Raw genomic sequence first — 19,501 nt, forward strand, 5'->3', positions numbered from 1 at the left:
GTGACTTTCAGTGAGTCAATTGAAATCACTGTGAGATGAAGTACAATGTTTTAAGAGAGAACAAAAGAATTCTGTGTTGTATTATTATCATATTCATTTACGATGCAATTGCAACGTGTATATCTTGTGGCAGTATGCATGAATGGCGCGTACCATGGACTACTAATAGCGCAGTTTGAGTCACAGGTGTGGCCGAGGTTCGAGGGTGATATACTAGTAATGTGAGATCATGGCCGTTGTCTGCGAGTGATGGAGCGTAGTACAGAGAAGATATTGTGCGGACTGTGCCGTCAGTGTTGTCAGAGGACACGGATGAGTGATTAGTTGGGAAGTTGTTCCCTACCCTCCAATCTATAACTGGTGCTGGCCAAGCTCGTCCTACCTCCGCTCTGAACTCGTAAGATCTACCGACCAATAAGTTAGGTGAACCTCTGCAAAACAGCAAGTGAAAATTAAACAAGCAAATGAAAGATGATCGTACCGCCTAACAACAGGAATCTATAGAGATAACTTAATAGAGAAACTAACATGACTAATCCCAAAACATTTAAAGATTTTTGGATGGCACATCTAGCAAAGTAAAACAATATTCAAACTAACAGTTTTTCACTAATAAATAAAGAGATAAATCGAAATTGCAATCAATTCTTATTCATTCCATGGTAGCATCGGTTTTTCAATATTTTGACACTGCTTGGTACCTAGTGTTAAACCGTCCAATTCATTATGAATTAGACTGAAATGAGTTATAATATCTCCTGAAATAGATTGAAATAACTTACACATTCCGTACTTTTAAAAATGTAAACCGACCGATACGTTTTCATTGCTAATGACATTTTACAACAATTATATCTCCCGATTGTCATTATATTGCTACCCATTGTACCATATCCCCGAAGGTCATCAACACAATGCACTGCATATCCAGCTTATCCACCCTGTAGAACAACGGGTGAATCAGCCGCTCTACTCTCGGGATAAAGGGAATTATCTCAAGTCCATTTGTTCTGGAAGTTTCTTTTGTTTTATTTAAAGTGAAATCGACTGCTCAATATAGTATAAACCGTCAAAGCACTCACCCAATAATTGGCTGGCTCGCAGTCAATGGTTCCGACGGTAGAGTTAGAATGATGTTCGAAGGTGAAGCTAGAATAAAGGCGTGGTAAAATAATATCAAAACAATATTCAAATATTGGGTTATGGGTTCTGCACTATAGTTCATATATATGTTAAAATATTAATTAATGGACATAACATCTTGTTATAGTTATATATATATCTATATATACATATAATATCACTTACCATAATGTTAAATGGGATAAAAAGGGTTGATTATAGAGCAGATATGAATACTAAACTGACAAAACATAGTGTGTCAAAACAAATGGATAATAAAAATAACGACAAACAGTTGCTAAATATAAACATCAGATAGTAAAAAATATCAGAAAGCAGTAAAACAAGATGTAAGCTGTGAAAGGCTAGAGTGAAATCATTATACTACAGAAACTGCTTGGAAATAAAACAGTAAGTATGCCAAAGGGTTGTTAAATCAAATTCATGAAAAAGTGTCATTTACAATATATGTACACTATATAAATACATGTATAAAAAATTATTTGTAAGTGATTTTTTCAACAAGCAACATATTTCACTTGATATGATTCAATTAGATACAGATTATTTTTTATTTAGTAAACAAACAATGTCAATGTAACAAAATACGTGTCAATATAATTCTGAAGTAAACAGTTGTCATTTTAAATCCAAATTCAGCTAGTGTTATTTCATATATAGTGTAAATTGTATTAAATATCCTTGGATATTAGTCTCTGAACACATACGTAACGGTAATATATGTTAGGTTCACACAGTCTACATTTCAAACATTGGACGTTAAACACAGCCTTGGGTTTTGGTCTTTGTCTTCTCCCACAGTACATCTAAGTTTTATTATTAGAAATTGATAGCACAAATTCAAGAAATCATATGTTATTGTGTCGCCTATCGTGACTACATGTAGATGGATATTATTTTTGCATTCATTTATCCTTAAATATGCAGTTGAAAATTTATTATTTTGAATTTAACTGATTTTTTAACTTTTGTTTTTGGAATACTACTGCTTGTCCACATTTGTATTGACTATAATTATTATGCTTTTAGAAGTCAACAAATGATAATACGATGTTTGGCCTACCCAAGACGTGCTCAAGAGTCACACTTTGTGACCAGTTGCGTACTACATGTTGTGACAGACATGTGTAAACAGCAAAGCTGTCGGCCTGGGTCACTGTAAAGTTGTATCTGTTCTGAGTCACCAGGTTTCCTTGTCCGTCCGTAATTTCTGTGTTGGAGGTGCCGGGGATGAGGGTGTTATTTTTGTACCACCTGACCTCCGGCCTTGGATTACCACCACTGACAGTACATAGCAGCGACTGTTGGGTGAACTCCAAAACACTGGAACTAAAGCCATCGATACTGGGCGGGTCCGTTTCAACTGAAATAGAATAATAATGATCAAAATAAGTGTCTTGCTATAGGAAAATAGATATAATTATTTTCTTTTCATTTTAAATAAGGAATCTTTCAAATTTTACTTATCAGAATAAACAGAATAACTGTTTTGTATGTTACAAAAATACCGTTGAAGAGGAATGAAGGAAAGTCAAATCAAAATTAACAAAGTCGAAAACTTCTTAATATTCTATTTAAATCAAACGTGTCCTATGAAAATTAAAAAAGTTAAAGAAATAAACAAAACGTTTCGACGGCGCCGACATATAAGCTCGATCACACGAACGATATATATCCTTCCATCGATTACAATCATTTAGAGGCAAACCAAACAGCACGGTTTAGTTTACAAATATATAAAGTATACTGAAGTTAAAACGCCATTCAAGTTAAATACTGACCGCTGACCGCGATGTAAATATCATTCGCTCATAAAGAACGATCGGAAGTCACATGATCAAATGGAAAAGTACATCATACAGATTTTTAGGCCCGCTTCAAGTATAAAATAAGCTAGAACAAACGTTTTTTTCTAAACCAAACGTTTTTACGTTTTGTTGTATCGTACACACAATAGCATTTATATAATATATTTCCGAAAAACGATTTCTTTCACATTTGTTTTGGGGATTTCAATACTCTAGATCAACGTATCCAAAATACCGCTATTTGCCTAAAACTACACAATTTTATAAGACAGCGTTCTTTTGGGAAATACAGAATGCTATAAAGAATATGAATATGATGCAACAAACCGTAAAACAATCGGCGAATTGAAACGTTAATTACAGTATATTTTTGTACCCAAAGAGAGCGTTATGTTTGCCGTGTATGCTACCTTTTGATCGTACGGTTTCTCACAACGATATACTTACAGCCTGAAATGAGTAAAATGTTTTCTCACATGAAGCACTAACAAATCACTAAACACAGGCACTAATATACCTGGTGTAGATCGTCTAAAAGCTATCGAATATAGTATTGCATCGCTTTATGAAGTGTACTTGTTGGAAGTATAGAAAGTGTTACAGGACAATGTTCCTAATTTTATACTTTGACAAAATGATATACAATCATTATTTATATTACATATTTGTATATTTGCTATTTGATTATTTCATGACTCATACCTCATGAAAAATACAAGTTTTCCGTTGTGAAACCATCATCAATAAATGAATCGAAAGGGAAGGGGTTATATTAGTCTCACACGCTATATACTACATATTAGTGTCACATGTTAAAACACGTACTTTACAGTAAATAGTAGTGGGAAGAACTATTATTTTGACGGGCTGAAAAAAATCTGAATTCAATTAATTCATCTGTTGTTTTCCTTGAGCTTATGTCTTCCGTACTATTATCAAAATTTAAAAATATAATTAAGACTTCAACATCTGAATTATATCAAGAAGCATAGTATTTTGCATTTTCCGTTACGATTTTGCATCGCGAACTATTGCTTCAATGAAAATATCGCTGACATGATCTATCTGTGTTCACTCCATTCATGCAGTTATAAACATACTTCGAACTTAAAATCTTAAAGTACCCGACAACTGAAAAAGAAAACCTCTAAGACTATTTAAAGTAATTTCGAAATAGATACTTATTCGAGATTATAAACAGGTAAAACGTCAACATTACAAATGCCTCCAATACCTAAAGATGGGTAACCGCGTATTTACGCTGATTTTAGTTCTCCACATATGTAAATAAAACAAGCATTTTTTGTATTTTTTCAAGTTTCATAAGTGACTATGTTACTTCGGTACCAAATTATCAAGTAGCTACATTTATAGATTATTAACGCATATATTTCTTAGTGTCCAACCAAAAAACATTAAGTTACTAGCAAAAAGTTCATTTAATACAACCCCGGAAAATTGAGCGTAAATACGCACGTTACATTTTTGTATCAAACCTTGTCGAAATAATCATATATATACTGACATTGAATATCGCTCATTAATGACGTAAATGTAATATCTAAATTAGCTCAGTATTATTGTTCATGCTTTCATACATCATATGATCATGTTAACATGCATTCATAAATGGTATACACATACATTGTACATTTAGTGTACGTGAAGCGTTAATGCTGAGCCCTGACTCGAGACTGTGATCGAATACACAGGTGACTTGATGTCCGTTATCGGTCCGTGACGGCGTGAAGAGGAAGGAAGAATAGATCCAGTAGGTGTTGCTGCTAGTGTAAGTCAAGTTGTAGATGATACCTACGAAGTAAAGAAAAATCAGCATTTTCATGAGATTTTAACTGATAAAGCCATTTTGCAAAGCTGCGAATGTATTTAAATTAGCTGATACATTGCTGCAATCAGCATTAAAAAATATTTTGTATATAAAATTAATTTAGATAGTTACGCAATAATTTAGTCTTTAAGCTATGGAGTCATCCAAAAGTACCCTTAATATATCCTTTAAAGTTATATAAAAATTCAACGCCAATAGATACAATGCTTAGATTAAAATATTCCCAGCTGTATTTCTTACTTTGCTTCTCCAAGAACTATATGATAACGTGTTTGTTCAGGGCACGATAAACATGAAGTCAATTTGATTTCACTTGGTCTTAAAAATCTTTACGTAATACCAACATCAACGGTATTTTTAACAACGGCCTTTTCTGTGCAATATGGTGTGTGCTGAGTTGCTAAAGGAAACGTTTGTTCGCGTCAGGATTCACTAATGAAACATATTTAACAGTAAATTTGAATGTTCGAAAAAAAAAAAAATAAAAATAAAAATATTTCCAGGAATTTAGTTGATCTAATAAGTCATTTAGTTAACACTTAAATACTCTGATAAATATCATTTATCATTTATTCGAATTTAAATATCAGATTAGCTTTAAACGCGACAGTTATTTGAATCTTGTATAGAAATACCATTGAACTGTCGGACATTGTTGATAAACCAGAATACGCGAGGAGCAGGGTATATTTCGGACGTCTCGCTGTAGAAGGTGTAGGGCGTGCCAGCGGTCACTGTAGTCGGCTGAGTTCCAGACATGGTCATCGTATTGGAAAATACTGTAACAGGTAAAACAGTCCAGATTTCAACAAGAGAAATTAATTAATACTTCCTTGTGCAATGTATACTCATAAAGTTCATGATCAATTTACGCAATAATTTTGGTACATTGTATCCTGTTAGTCAACCAGCTTCTGTAAGATATTTTTGGTAGAATATCAAAATTGTAACAAATCATGCATAGTCCATCAACAATATTAATCTCGCTTACTGACCAGTATATATATTATGTCACATTCTTATTAACGGTATTATGTAGTACTTACTGTATACATCCTGAAAACTTTTCTCTTCACTGATACTGCTATAAGCATTGCTGGCGGTGCATTTGAAAATGGCATTTCTATCGTCATTGAAATTGACCACGAAAGTGATGACGCTATACACAGGGTTGGAAGCGTCATTGCCATACGTCGGTGTCGGTACCACCAGCGGAACTCCATTTTTCTGCCAGGATATAGTCGCCGGGGGAACGCCTCCAGAGGAGTTACAGGAGACGGATACAGTGGTGCCATCTACTACCGACTTATCAAAATCATTCATCTGTGGTTGTCCAACCTCCCCTGTAAACAAGGCCAGTCACGTTATATCGACAAAACCTAATGTAAAGTCGTCATCAGCATTTCAGAAGGTATTTGATATAGTTGATATTCATAATTTATCTTAATATATTAATTTTATTTTATTTGGCAAATCTTGTTTTATCTTTTTTCTGTAACTTTTTTCTTAGCACGCTGAGACAAATAAAATCCCTCCACCTCCATCCCCAATTTTACCTCCTCCAACCCCTGCATGACAAAGTTCGAAGGTATGATTTTCTGGGTTTAGGGTACAAAGGTATGTCTGACTTATAGACTAGTCGTATTTGAATAAATCAAAGAAAACGATCAAAAGGTTTAGCTAAATTTGTCATTTCGGAAAAAACCACACTGGTTATATTATATAGCTATAAAGATTTAGATGTTTTAGCTGTACTTACTGTAGACGATAAGGTAGAATTCTGCTGTAGTCCCAGCCCCAGCGCTGTTCATGGACGAACAGACATACGTCAGGCTGTCAGAGAAATTAGCATTGTTGATAGTCAGAGTTCGACCATTTGCACCCGAGATCTGATATTTGTTTCCATTGACGAGTGGGGTATTACTGCCTTGAATCGTCCAAGTGATGTTAAAAGGTAAACTAGACGTGACATCACAGGTAATCACATAGTTCTGACCCTGTTGTACTTGACCGGAGGTTTGGCTAAATGATACACGGGGTTTGTCTGGAAATGAAATGAAACAATACATCATGATCATTAGGAAATCATTGTTTTTTATTTGTATTAAATGTTTCGTAAATCATTAGGAATTCATTGTTTTTTATTTGTATTAAATGTTTCGTAAGTATCAAAATCTCCTTTACAGGTTCTGTGTTTTCATATGTGATTATAATAACTAAAAACACAAATATAAATGCAATCACAGTTGTAAATATTACATGTATAATCACTTTAGCACGCATATATACCTACATTTTGTGTATTTGTATTTATTCTTTGTTAACCAACAGCTACATTACAATCATAGAAAACTGTAGTATGCTATTTTACCAATTCTGTATTTAACATAAAAAATTTGGCGCAGCAAACATGTAGCCAACGTTAACATCAAAGGCGAAGCATTAAAGAATAAGAAACATAAAGATGATCTTATAATCATCTCCTGATGACAAAATGTGTGTAACCGAACGAAATAACTACTCACACAATATGCTGATTGTAAATGACACGGAGCTGGACGTCGTCTCCAAATGTTGTACACTAAACGTGACTTGTTTTCCGTCTAAGTTTTCCGTCATAAGAACATCGATGGCTGAGGTATATGCATGCACCCCTTCGTTTGTTATGCTTTCTACCACGTAATTGGGAGGTAGGTTTTGGTTGTCAATGCTCCAGCCAAAAGCTGCTGTTTTAGGGTTAAACCTCGGCACAGTACCATTGATTGTGTACGTTTGTCCCTCATAATAGCTGGCAATAGCGTTTGCTTGGTCCCAAATCACGGCTGATTGTATAACTGTTGGTACCGGGGTCACTGAGTGCATAAATTGTTATAAAATTATATGTTTGTAACATTAGAATGTCACATTTCTATAATGTAATAACTGTCTTATGTCTATATTATCATAATCTTTTACATTATATAATTATCATTTTATAGCATATATCATTATATATATTCTATTTTCTCTACAATCATGTTTAGGTGCTAATCTCGTACAATGGAACATATTCTAAATGCTTTTATTGAGTTAAAAAAACGAGATATCTCATAGCGCTTTTTGGAGTCATAGAGTTCCTAAAGTACATCATCACATTTTAAATCAGCAATACCTATAATGTAACAAAATACCTTTACCTCAACAAACAAACTTCAAAATCAAGTTAGTTTGTGTTGGTTAATAAAGATCCTGTTCTATTTCATATAGTTTATTCTTACGCACACATTATTGATTTAGAAACGAATAGATATTCAATTACTTTGAATCACAGATAGAGTCCTGAAATCATTAAAAGGTTAGAAGTCGTTTTTGTTTAACGATTGATAAGACGCGTGACAGGTTAACGGCCTTTCACCAGCTTAGCACAACTAATACTACATTTAAAGCAAACAAATGAAACAAATAACATACAGCAAACAAATATGAGAAAAAAGAGCAAATGAAAAAAAATGTTGATGAGCATATAAACTGACTATGATCTTTCAATAAAATGTATGACATATTTGATTTATGTGGCCCAATAACGACTATAAAGGAACTACTTGGGGTATGTTTATAAATTCCGCTAAAACATCACTAGAAAAAACGGTGTAGATGTTTCATGATAATTTGCTTTGCATGGATCTAAACCAATGTAATGCTTTCATGTCCATCTCTCGATTGTTAATAATTGATACATTGGTTTTATACAAGTCAAATAAAGACGGATACATACAACGAGTCAGAAGGACAGCGTGCACGATATTAAAATCACCTAATATGTCTCATGGCTAGGTACTAATTGCAACATAAAATCTATATGTATATGATGCAATTAATAACAAGGGTAGTGTACCTTCGAGTCACAAACGTTATTGATCACTCTAGTAAAAGTTCTCCGACCGTTTAATTTCTACTGTAGGATAAGGATTAAGCAATGTTAAAGCATAAAAAATTTCTCTGTTGTGTTCTTGTCATCTGTGTGTTGGAATATTACAATAACTTACAATGATACTCATTATAATGATATTCAGCTTACCACGTAAACCTCACGTTCGGTCTGAGATAAATGAACTAGCTGACAATCATATTCACATTAATCATAACTCAGATGTCTATTCATTATCGTAATTTCACAATTTTTTTATATTATACTTAACACTATTTTTTTATTAAAGCCTACCGCCTTCTCGTCCATGTTATTTCCACAGTCATATCAAGCCAGCTAGCAGCATAAAAATTCGTGCTAACCTCAACCTCAAACCAGTCTATAACTAAAACGGTAATCATGCAGATTGAAATTTGAAGATGTCATTTCCTTACCATAGACATCTAGCAGGGCGAAAATTGAAGTGACTTTAAGATGAGGATTATTCGCCTCGCAGATGTAAACCGAACTATTGTCACTGAATGAGACAACAGAGGCGTATTCATTGTAGACCAGGTTGTTTGATTGGTCCTGAGAGGAGGTAGACGAAGCGTCTACGACCACATCAGACGTGCCACGCTTCCAGACTAGGGAGGGAACTGGTACACCTCCGGTCGTACTACAGTTTAACATTAAAGTATCTCCTTCTGTAACTATCCGACTAACGTGGCTCGATGTAATAAAGGGCTTCAACGGGTATTCTGAAAAATGAAAAAGTCACAAAGTGCTAGAAACATATTTAAAAATCGCAGAAGCAATAACTTAAAATTTTTGTAATTTACGGGAAAGGATTGATAGAATTTCGACTCTTCATAACACGGTTCTGCCAATTACAGATTTTTTTTTTTTTTTTTTTTTTAAATTATCCAGTATGCGATTGTAAACTCACCAAAGCCAGTTAAATTGGTTGGCTGACTCATGCCAGAGCTCCCTCCCTGATGCGAGACCCTACACGTGTACAGGCCTGAATCGGTAACTTGGAAGGAGGTGATAGTCAAAGCGGTCTTCGTTGTCGAGAATTTCCCTAAACTTCCTCCAATGTCTAGTTCTGCGCCGTCCTTGTACCAAATAACGTTGTAATCTGATTCCGTCGACGAAACAACGCATGTGACTGTAGGATTGGTGTATAGTTCCACATTTAGATTCTGAGCCGCATTAAGAACCGTTGGAAGCACTAGAAAGAATACACCGCATTCGTTTAACACATGTGTGATGCACACATTGATGCACACATATGAAGAATTAATAAAAAAAAATACGTCCACAATGTCTTATGAAAATACCTGATGCCAACCCTTCGCATTTCGCATTAAAATCAGTGTCAGTATAAAGTTATGAGTGCATTCAATCATTTTACCGGAAATATAACAGTTTGACCAATGTTTCACGAAATTCACTTGAGAAAGGTGAGAACGAGCATTGAATTCATTTTTTGGGGTTAATACAATATTGAAGCAACCAGATAAGAATACTCACTAAATGCGTGAAGTTGAATCATATATATAATAATGAAATCAACAATACTCACAGTGCAGTATTACGGCTTTCGACCTTGTCACCACTGTGTTTGTCTCCAACTGAGTAACATCACATGAAATGTTCTTCCCCATATCACTGGCGACAAAAATGTGTGAAAAGTACGACGATATCCCTAAAGTGTTCGCCGGAGTCGTAGTGATATTAAAAGTGGAACTCACAACGTCTGCTCCGACGCGCCAGCTGAACGATGGATTCGGTGACACGCGGTTGACGGTACACAAGAACACGGACATTTTGGTCTCGTACACCTCCGCCGGGCCAGTCAGGGATACCCCAGATGGAAGTACTGGAATTGAAGCGGGTTATTGTAGGTGTTAGTAACTACCCGTCAACATCCGACATAACTCTGTTTTAATTCGACAGTCAGAAGTATTGAAAAAACACTTTAATATTATATATGTATATATTTCAAAATTGATGTGTTTACTGCATTTGACTCGCAATAAGCCCAAATGACCGGTAGAAAAAAATGGCAAAAGTATGACATGATTAATTTCATTGTCAGTAGCTTATTTTTAGTCATCACCGGGCTTATTGGTGAATAGCAGATACTTTCTTTTTTATTCTGTACCTCAAACCTTTATATTTGAATTTCAATGAATTTTTTAAAGTCTATTGTCAGTCAAATATAGGAATGTTGACAGGTTTTAAAGGTGATATGTCCATAGTCTATTGAAGCAGTGAACAAAAGGGGAATTGGCAGTGCACTAAATATTAGCAGACATCTTGCACTATAGGGTATGCAGTATATATCTATATAGATACATGACTAAATAATACAAGCAGAAATGTAATGGTGTTCAAGAGTGGATTTCGGCAGATTAAGAGATAAATGTGAAAGCTATATTACTTACAATATACATCGGGTATTTTTGTGGGGTCAGAGGTCGCGCTGTTATAGGTATTCGTCGCCGTACATGTGTAAAATGCTTCACGGTCGCTGAATCCAACTTGGAAAGTGTAAGAACTGTGTAGACCGGCAGGAGCCGTCAATACCCGAATTCCGTCCCGATACCACGTGATCACCGGAAGTGGGTATCCGTCTGTTGCAGTACAATTTATCGTTATTACCATGTTCTCTAGTACAGCTTCATGTAGACCTGTGATTACTGGTTTGGTGGGGTTAGCTGAAAGGAAATATTTTTTTATAAAACCTGGCGATTAATTAACAAACATTAATCACTAACCATCCATAATTTTTTTATTTTATTTTTTTGCAATGTCTGTAATATCTTTGCGTTTGCATTCATCTTTGGTACTTCGGATACAAACATATAACATTTGGCCGGAATTCAATTTGTATATATCTAGAAATATGTTTGTTTCGAAATTGCTAATATATTGTTGTCAACAAAAATGCAACATTTTCAAATTAGTGGAATGATACTTTCATTGTTTATTTTGCGTCAGACTAATCAATTCTCATTCCAATAAGTTTTGCAAAGTAACAATGCTTTCTAGACCAGGCATCCGGTACCTGTCATCTACATACAGAGACGAGACCACTTACCAAACACAGTTACCATGACCGTGTTACTATAAGTTGAGTTGCCAGCAGTATTTCTGGCCATGCAGTAATATCCACCCTCGTCACTAACCCTCGCGGCCTTGATGGTAACGTTTGGTCCATTGAAAATATAGAGATCATTGGAAGTCAGCCTGGCTCCTGTCCCAGCCCTAAACCAGTTCACCATTACTCCAAGCTCGGACACAACAGCACAATGGAGCACCTGGGATGACCCCTTCGCTACTAATACTGAAGGATTCGGGATCGAAACTCTTGGCTTGGCTAGAAAGTAAAGAAAAAAAATGCTCTCTTAAAGAAATTTATTGCTTTTAAGAGTGTGAAATGTTAAGTAATGCAGTAAATTAAAGCACTATTGAGGGTTTTAAAATCAAGGGAAACAGTCGGAAAATGTAACAGAAAATAATATTTGTTTACTTCATTTTTGTAACAGTAAAACGTGTACATCGTTCACAAATATAACCTCATTTCGAATAATTCAACAAGAGATATTTAAGGATTAAAGTACCTTTCTTGGTGGTTCTATCGAAGAATAGAGTTGAGAAGGGTATCGATATTTGGAATGGAACGCGAATTTAACAAGAGATATTTAGAAATAAAGGCCTTGCTAAAAACAACTATTGTGACAGTATGCTACCGATGGTATACAGTGATTATACATACCGAATCCGTAAAGCTGTAGTGTCTTGTTGATGGACACTCCAGTGGTATGGGTAACGCGGCAGACTAGATTCAGATTACCGGTGTCAGAATACCGAGCTTCGTGGCTCAGGTTTGAATAAACCCTCCCAGTTCCGTCGGCGTTCTGACCATACTGTGTCTGACCAACCAGAATCTCCTGGCCAAGAATCCAGGTAATGGAAGCAGTTGGGTGTGTCCTGGGGTGTTCACAGTAAAACTGACTTACAAATCCTTCGTACAATGTCGCATTTCCTTGGAGGATGGTGCCCCCTTGTGTTGGAAGAACTATAATAGACAAAAGGGTCAACAACTCTTTGCAATGCTTCAATTCAACAATATCTGTTTTGATATAAAAAAGATTATCAATGGAAAATTGTATACGTTCTAATGTTGACTTAAACTTCCCATCTATCTGAATTTGTTAATGTGAAAGATACTAAGGTTACTCCAGATGATTTAGCTCAATAATTTGATTTAATAATTTAATAAATATCACATACATGGAAACAAAGCTTTATTGTTCAGAATAACCTTTTGCCATATTTCTGTGCAATGCCTTTTGATTAAGTTTATTTGTTGTATTGTTACGTACTATTTGCAAAGACACATTAGCTGTATTTTAGTGTACCAGTTAGATTAACTAATTTTTGTTAATTAGTCAAAGAGAGGTTAATGAATAGCACACCTGTTCCACAAATGTTAATTATATGTTTTGTAAGAATGACAATGGATGTGTCAATGGAAATGATAGAGCATGATATGAATAGACATTATTGGATGTAAAGAATTTGCGTAAAATCGTAATGTTACGGACAATGAGCAAAGAGACCATCAGACTGTTTTAAAAATAAATCAACGACAAGCCTATTGATGTAGGTTATGGGTAATTCAGATAATATATTTTTAACCTTGTAAGTTAAATAAAGTTAACATGACTTGTTTCATTATGCCTGAATTCAAATGATATGCACATGTCTCCTTTACCGGGGTTTACGTTGAGGGCTGATTAGGTCAACTTTCATCGGTAAAAGTAAAAATACATTTGACGATATCAGTCAGTATACGTCATCAAACACATTAACCACTAATTGACCACCGTGACATAGAAGTGGAGAGATAATTGAAGGTGGTTAGATATTTGAACCACTGAGCTGTAGAAAGCCAGTGGTAGGTTGTCTAACATTCACTACCAACCACCATTCACATGCAGATATTCACGACTAGTGGGGCCACTTTAGAATGAGTGGGAACACTAAATAGAAGCATCATACCGTAAACTTGAGGAATTGTGTGGGAAGCGGACTGAGTGCCGAATTCATTCATGGTCGTACAGAGAAATACAGCTGCCGTATCTGTGACGTAATTGGCGACGAAGGTCAGTGTACTGTTGACGAATGTGTCCGTGACGGTGGTGGTGATACTGTTAAATACTGGAGCACCATTCTTCGTCCACGTCACGTTGGGGGCAGGGACGCCGTTACTTGTCCTACAGGTCAGAGATACCACACTGTTCTCGGTTGGAATGGATGTCGGGGCCCTGGTTATCATAGGCAAACCAGGAGGTGCTGTAAGAATATAAAATGACACGTTATCTATCAACGTGATATTTGGAAGCTCACCTCACAAACAGAAATTCGTCAGAAATTGCTCTTTTACAAAAGAGCTTAAAATGCTATAAAAAGATACTAGAAAGTACGTTTCCTTTACATGTAATATTTATTTAGGTGTAGTAGAGAGTACTCTTCGAAGGTTTAGCTAAAGTCTTAGTCTAAAAGTAATATTTATATTTTGTACATTCTTTTTTATGTTCTATACATACCATAAGCAGTCAAAACCACTTGTCTCGATTGGTTGGAATACCCAGCCTCGTTCTGACTTATACATGAGTACGCCCCGTTATCTTCCGGTTCAAAGTCAATAATGGTAAGGTTTTCTCTGACCATGATGTAAGCAGTGGAAGGACTTATTTGGGTGTTGTCTACAAACCACGTGACTGTTACATCCAATGCTGAGATAGAAATGCATCGGAGAGTTTTGTCAGTTCCTATCCTAACGTTGGTGTTACCGGTCTCCAAGGTAACACGGGGTTTCACTGCAAGTATATTATCATAAATATATTATCAGTATGTCTAAAATATCAATGCTGTTGCATGTCTCTCTTGCGATGATTATATATTATCTTCAACAAATCTAAAACGCATTTCGTGTAAATAACTTCAAAAGTTTGTAAATAAATGTTACCTGGCAACTCTTCAACTTTAGATTCGAAACCCAACCATGAAGGCCTGGTGGAATATATTACACCTAAAGTTAGCCATTGCGGCCCCTAATTGTTACAACGTTTTCTCATTAGAATATAAAACGGTATTAGAGTTGAAATTTGGTAATAAAAAAAAAGAGTTTGTGATTTGATCAATTCATTCATCTTTATTTGTAAATGACTTGTCTAAGACAAAATCTCATTGATAATCATTATCAAGATTCAATTATTAGTCAAATGCATGTGACTGTGAAGCGAAGATTTGAAAGGGAAGTAACTCACGATAAATCTGTAGACTCAGTATGACGGACAAGTTGGAGCTACGTCCATTGGGTTGGTGTAGATAACATGTCAGATTTTTATTAACGTCTTCAGCTACAGGTGTAATGGTCAGATTAGAAGTCGTATGAACCGTGACTAGGTCGTAGTTATTGACTGTTGACTGTGTTGCCTGTGACGTCATATCCGTTGCACCAAAGCGCCAATATAAGGCCGGAGCAGGCCGCGCCCTCGCGGAGAAGCATTGGTACGTGATAGGTGTTCCTTCAAATGCCACGATGTTCCCCTGTATAGCTGGGGCCGTGGCGGGGGCTGTAATGGAACAATACATAGTTATATCTTGTTATCTCGAAATCAGTAACAAGCAATTATCCAAAAGTTAGAACTACGTCCCTTGTATATTTAGTCAAATTTTTCACATTTGAAATTATAAAAAGTATCTACAAGTAATACAAGTGTGCACATTACAGATACTATGCACCGTGTAATGTTTGACCCGAGGTAGGACGGAAAACCCAAGGAACTTTTGTCCGAAACCAAAGGTAAAGATTTAGTGTAAAATATCTCTTAGGACTTCACTGCTACCTCGGGTCATTTATTTGACTATTCCGAAAATACTGTTGAAATAATTTATTAACCGACACCCTAATTAGTGTTGTCAATAAAAATGGAAATCATTAACATGCTATTTTCATGAGCAGTCAAAGCAAACAAGTAAGTATCCGTACGCATGAATGATGAGCCCTAGAGATTACTGCGGAGAACTTGGCACAAGCAACAGTATTATGTAGCACCGTTACTGTAGCACACCTGGCGATAGGTCATAGGTCAGCAACATTCACATGGGATGATGACGACAACAGTTAACACTACATAAATCATGTAACAGAGTCAGGTTATAACAAAGATAGTTATACCCATATAAAATAGTTTCTATATACACTCCATTGACAAAAATGCCAACAAATGAACTGTTCCGCGAGCGGTCCAATGAAACAAAACAGTTATCGACTGGGTTTTCGGACAACAAATGATTTGTTGGACCCTTACACAAACTGTTGCCTTCGGCCTTCGGCATCGGGCAACATTTTGTTTTCGGTTCAACAAATTATCTGTTGCCCTCAACCCCAGTCAACAACTGTATAATAGCACGCTTTTCCAACAGAAACAATTGTCATATTATCATCACTATTAACGTTATATCCGAATTTATCAACAAAACTGTATTTACCAAAGACATCGGTGAAGGTCCTTGACGCACTATACACTCCATATGCGTTAAAAGCGTTGACTTTGAACGGCACTTGTATGTCCGCTAAGGTAGGGTTAAACACATAGCTGTTGTATGTAACAGTACCGACAGCTGTGTAGGTATCGTCCACTACGGTACCATTTCTTTCCCACGTCAGGGCAGGGGCAGGGTAGCCCCCGAACGATGTGGCATTGATAACGGTTGGCTGTCCTTCAACTGCTGTTGAGGGAAACACAACGTTGGGCACTCCTGGTAATTCTGCAACCAATGATTTGTATATATGCATTTCATTTGATATAGCACATACATGATAACTTATGGATAAATAAAAGTCTTCCAATCCCCATTACTTGAAAACTACATCCTTTATTTCTGCAAGAGATGTGCTTACCAAGGAAATTTATTATCCACAAATTTCAACCCTTTTGGTAGAAAGTGAAATATTCTCTTCTTGACACGCGGTAGTAAGATGAGACCGAACTTTGGATTATATATGATATGCCTCTTAAAGAATATCTGCCTTTCTAGTGTGGGTCGGCTTAGTGCTCACCATTGTAAGGAACGTTTTATGCCATCAGTAGATATATCTCCGGACTACTGTTGTTTTATGTCCATTGAAACTTACTGATCTATTGTTTAGTGACATAAATGCCAGAAACATTAAGCAGAGCCCCGACTATTACGAGAAGCCACAGTTACGTAAAACACGTGCGTCACATGTATGCGCAGCTCATAACAGGAAGGCAGTCCAAAATGTTGATAGGACGTTATTACAACTGTAAACTATGATATACAACTTTTGTATTTGTAACTTACATCAAGGATTTATAAGTGAGAAGGATTCGTGACTGTCTATTTACATGACTAAACACCACGCGAGACGCCTATGCAAACGGAACACTTATGTAAAGTTTATATAATTTCACAACGTTTATTACTTGCTTTAAGGACGGAAGATGTAGAGGATATGTCTTAAATTTTCGTTAAAAAAATACGACAGCTCATGAAATGACGGCCCGCTTCAGAAAGTAGGACGGTAACCCTCGCATCCGCAAGCTACATCGAAGGCTGCACCGGCGGATTTCAAAAGAAAATCAGTCATCGCCCAACGTCACGGTCAGTGCACAAACACAAAAGCGCCTGCCTTGGACTTCCCCAAAACCCAGTGTGTATTATCCTTCTCATATACGTCCTTGCTTACATCTTACATTTTATTGGCGTCAATGAAGAAATAAACTTACGGTATACTGTGAAGTAAACTGAGGAACTGATGGGAGAGGACCCAGCGGCATTAGAAGCCATACACATGTAGTTCCCCTCATGTTGTAACAGTACTGATGAGAATATCAGACTCCTTTCTCCTATTACGTAGTTCAGCAGCCCGTTTTGTAATTGTGTATTTCCGGTAGTTTCGGATTTGTACCACGTGACTGTGGCCGTCAGGACCGTATCGACGTTACATGTGATGGCGTGATTTGTTCCTATCTCAGCCACGGGGTTCTGTTCCGCTATATACGCTGTTGGGATAACTGAAAAATAAATCATTACTTATCCATCAATCAAAATATCAAAAGACCAGGCAGTTTGTGTTTTCTCCGAATTCCTTAACCGTTCACTGAATGTTTTTGTTCTGACATTCAGCTTGAAAATTCGTTATTTGTATTAAATTTTATTATTTTCATCATACAATAATTTGATATCTATCGTTAAGAAGATATCATATTTAAGAGATATCTCTGAACAGTCATATCATTTTTGTAAATATCATTTTACGGTATGATTTAATTTGGATAGGGTGACTAATAATAATATAACTTGATATGACTTCACAATACCACTAAGATAGCATCGGATCCACCCTTGATTTGTTAAACGTATTATAACTCAAAAGACATTTCATCAAATTTAAAGATGGAAAAGCTCAATAGACCAGACCTTCATAAGTAAACTAATTTTAGATTGTATATATTATGGATATATAATCAACATACGGTAGACCGTTAGGGGATGGTTGGAGGATAGTGGTGCTCCAGGTTGGGTTACGTGGTTAACGTAGCAGGTCAGAACTTTCCCAACATCTTCTTTCTCGATGATAAGTGTCAAATTGGAATTGGTATCAAAAGTCCCAGGCTTTTGTGAATTTTGTTGTTGTGTACTTATGGCTTCTGACGTCACATTTTCGCCTCCAAATGTCCATGAAATCGTGGCTGCCGGATTGTTGGCACTTGTGGTACATATGAAATAATATGTGTGACTCTCCCATAAGGCATTAGCTCCAGTTATTGTAGGAGTAGAAGAGGGCGCCACTGTAAGAACAGTACACCAATTAAAACATCTCATGAATAAACAGTGTTTATAGAAATATGAAAACATTGATGCAGAAGAAATGAAGTATACATCGATTTTTTAATATACAATATATATATTTGTATTATTTATCTAAATTGCCTGGACGATGTTTAAAACCATTTGGTCTATATCTATATAAAACAGATACTCAAAACATTACATTTTCTCAGAGAAAACACGTCTATCTAAAACTATAAAACTCGTGTAACGGCAAACTTATATTTTATTAGTGTGTTATTTTTCTCGTCTGAGGATGTTCTGGTTATTATTCGGATGCGTATTAATCGGTGGAGAAACGTGAGTAGAAGCAGAGCGGAGCATATATAGCATTTTTATATCAGTTACTGTTGTTTATAGCTGATGTTAAATTGTTATACCAATATATATCATCCAATAGAACATACAACACTTAACAAAAGTTTATATATATATTTATTGTAACTACATTGTATAGATATATACAGTTATATACAATGTATTTACAAGATTGACATATACAATAAACATACAATCAATAGATGAAAATTATACTCATTTGTGACAAGAAGAATGATGATGTGTATATTTTTTTACGAAACAAATATCCTGTGTCATGTATTATGGAAAAAAACTACAGCTACACATTATCCCAGCGATTCCCTGCAATATAATTTACATATGCAAATTTCCAAGCGTCAGGTTTACATGCATAGCGATGATTAATTCATGTTTCATTTCTAAAGCCGTTGCAGTATCGCAATTATTTCCCTGTGAGGTGCGTGAAACCCCTTCGAGAGCCCTTTATAAGCTGTTACGATAGGTTTATAGAATATTAAAATTACTTCAAGCCCTAGTTTATATTTATTTGTGTATATAAACAGTTTATATTAC

The 19,501-nt window shown here is 35.8% G+C and overlaps 1 protein-coding gene across 4 annotated transcripts in view; it reads right to left on the reverse strand.

The window, feature by feature from the left end:
• The window catches only part of LOC138317519 (hemicentin-1-like), a 56,578-nt gene that overhangs the window by 18,411 nt on the left and 18,666 nt on the right, over nucleotides 1-19,501 (reverse strand). For all 4 annotated transcript variants that reach the window (XM_069259256.1, XM_069259254.1, XM_069259255.1 and 1 more), the window contains 20 exons: nucleotides 18,274-18,588; nucleotides 17,524-17,811; nucleotides 16,262-16,540; nucleotides 15,034-15,342; nucleotides 14,311-14,583; nucleotides 13,763-14,056; nucleotides 12,474-12,776; nucleotides 11,796-12,074; nucleotides 11,140-11,412; nucleotides 10,275-10,571; nucleotides 9,636-9,920; nucleotides 9,142-9,447; nucleotides 7,326-7,652; nucleotides 6,560-6,844; nucleotides 5,847-6,143; nucleotides 5,436-5,579; nucleotides 4,596-4,763; nucleotides 2,207-2,506; nucleotides 1,083-1,149; nucleotides 154-431 (listed from right to left, as the gene is read on the reverse strand). In XM_069259256.1, coding sequence (XP_069115357.1) covers nucleotides 154-431; nucleotides 1,083-1,149; nucleotides 2,207-2,506; nucleotides 4,596-4,763; nucleotides 5,436-5,579; nucleotides 5,847-6,143; nucleotides 6,560-6,844; nucleotides 7,326-7,652; nucleotides 9,142-9,447; nucleotides 9,636-9,920; nucleotides 10,275-10,571; nucleotides 11,140-11,412; nucleotides 11,796-12,074; nucleotides 12,474-12,776; nucleotides 13,763-14,056; nucleotides 14,311-14,583; nucleotides 15,034-15,342; nucleotides 16,262-16,540; nucleotides 17,524-17,811; nucleotides 18,274-18,588 — 5,367 coding nt within the window. The remainder of the gene's footprint in view (nucleotides 1-153; nucleotides 432-1,082; nucleotides 1,150-2,206; nucleotides 2,507-4,595; nucleotides 4,764-5,435; nucleotides 5,580-5,846; nucleotides 6,144-6,559; nucleotides 6,845-7,325; nucleotides 7,653-9,141; nucleotides 9,448-9,635; nucleotides 9,921-10,274; nucleotides 10,572-11,139; nucleotides 11,413-11,795; nucleotides 12,075-12,473; nucleotides 12,777-13,762; nucleotides 14,057-14,310; nucleotides 14,584-15,033; nucleotides 15,343-16,261; nucleotides 16,541-17,523; nucleotides 17,812-18,273; nucleotides 18,589-19,501) is intronic.

Source organism: Argopecten irradians, chromosome 3 (assembly GCF_041381155.1).
Source record: "Argopecten irradians isolate NY chromosome 3, Ai_NY, whole genome shotgun sequence".
In the NCBI taxonomy this organism is placed as follows: domain Eukaryota; kingdom Metazoa; phylum Mollusca; class Bivalvia; order Pectinida; family Pectinidae; genus Argopecten; species Argopecten irradians.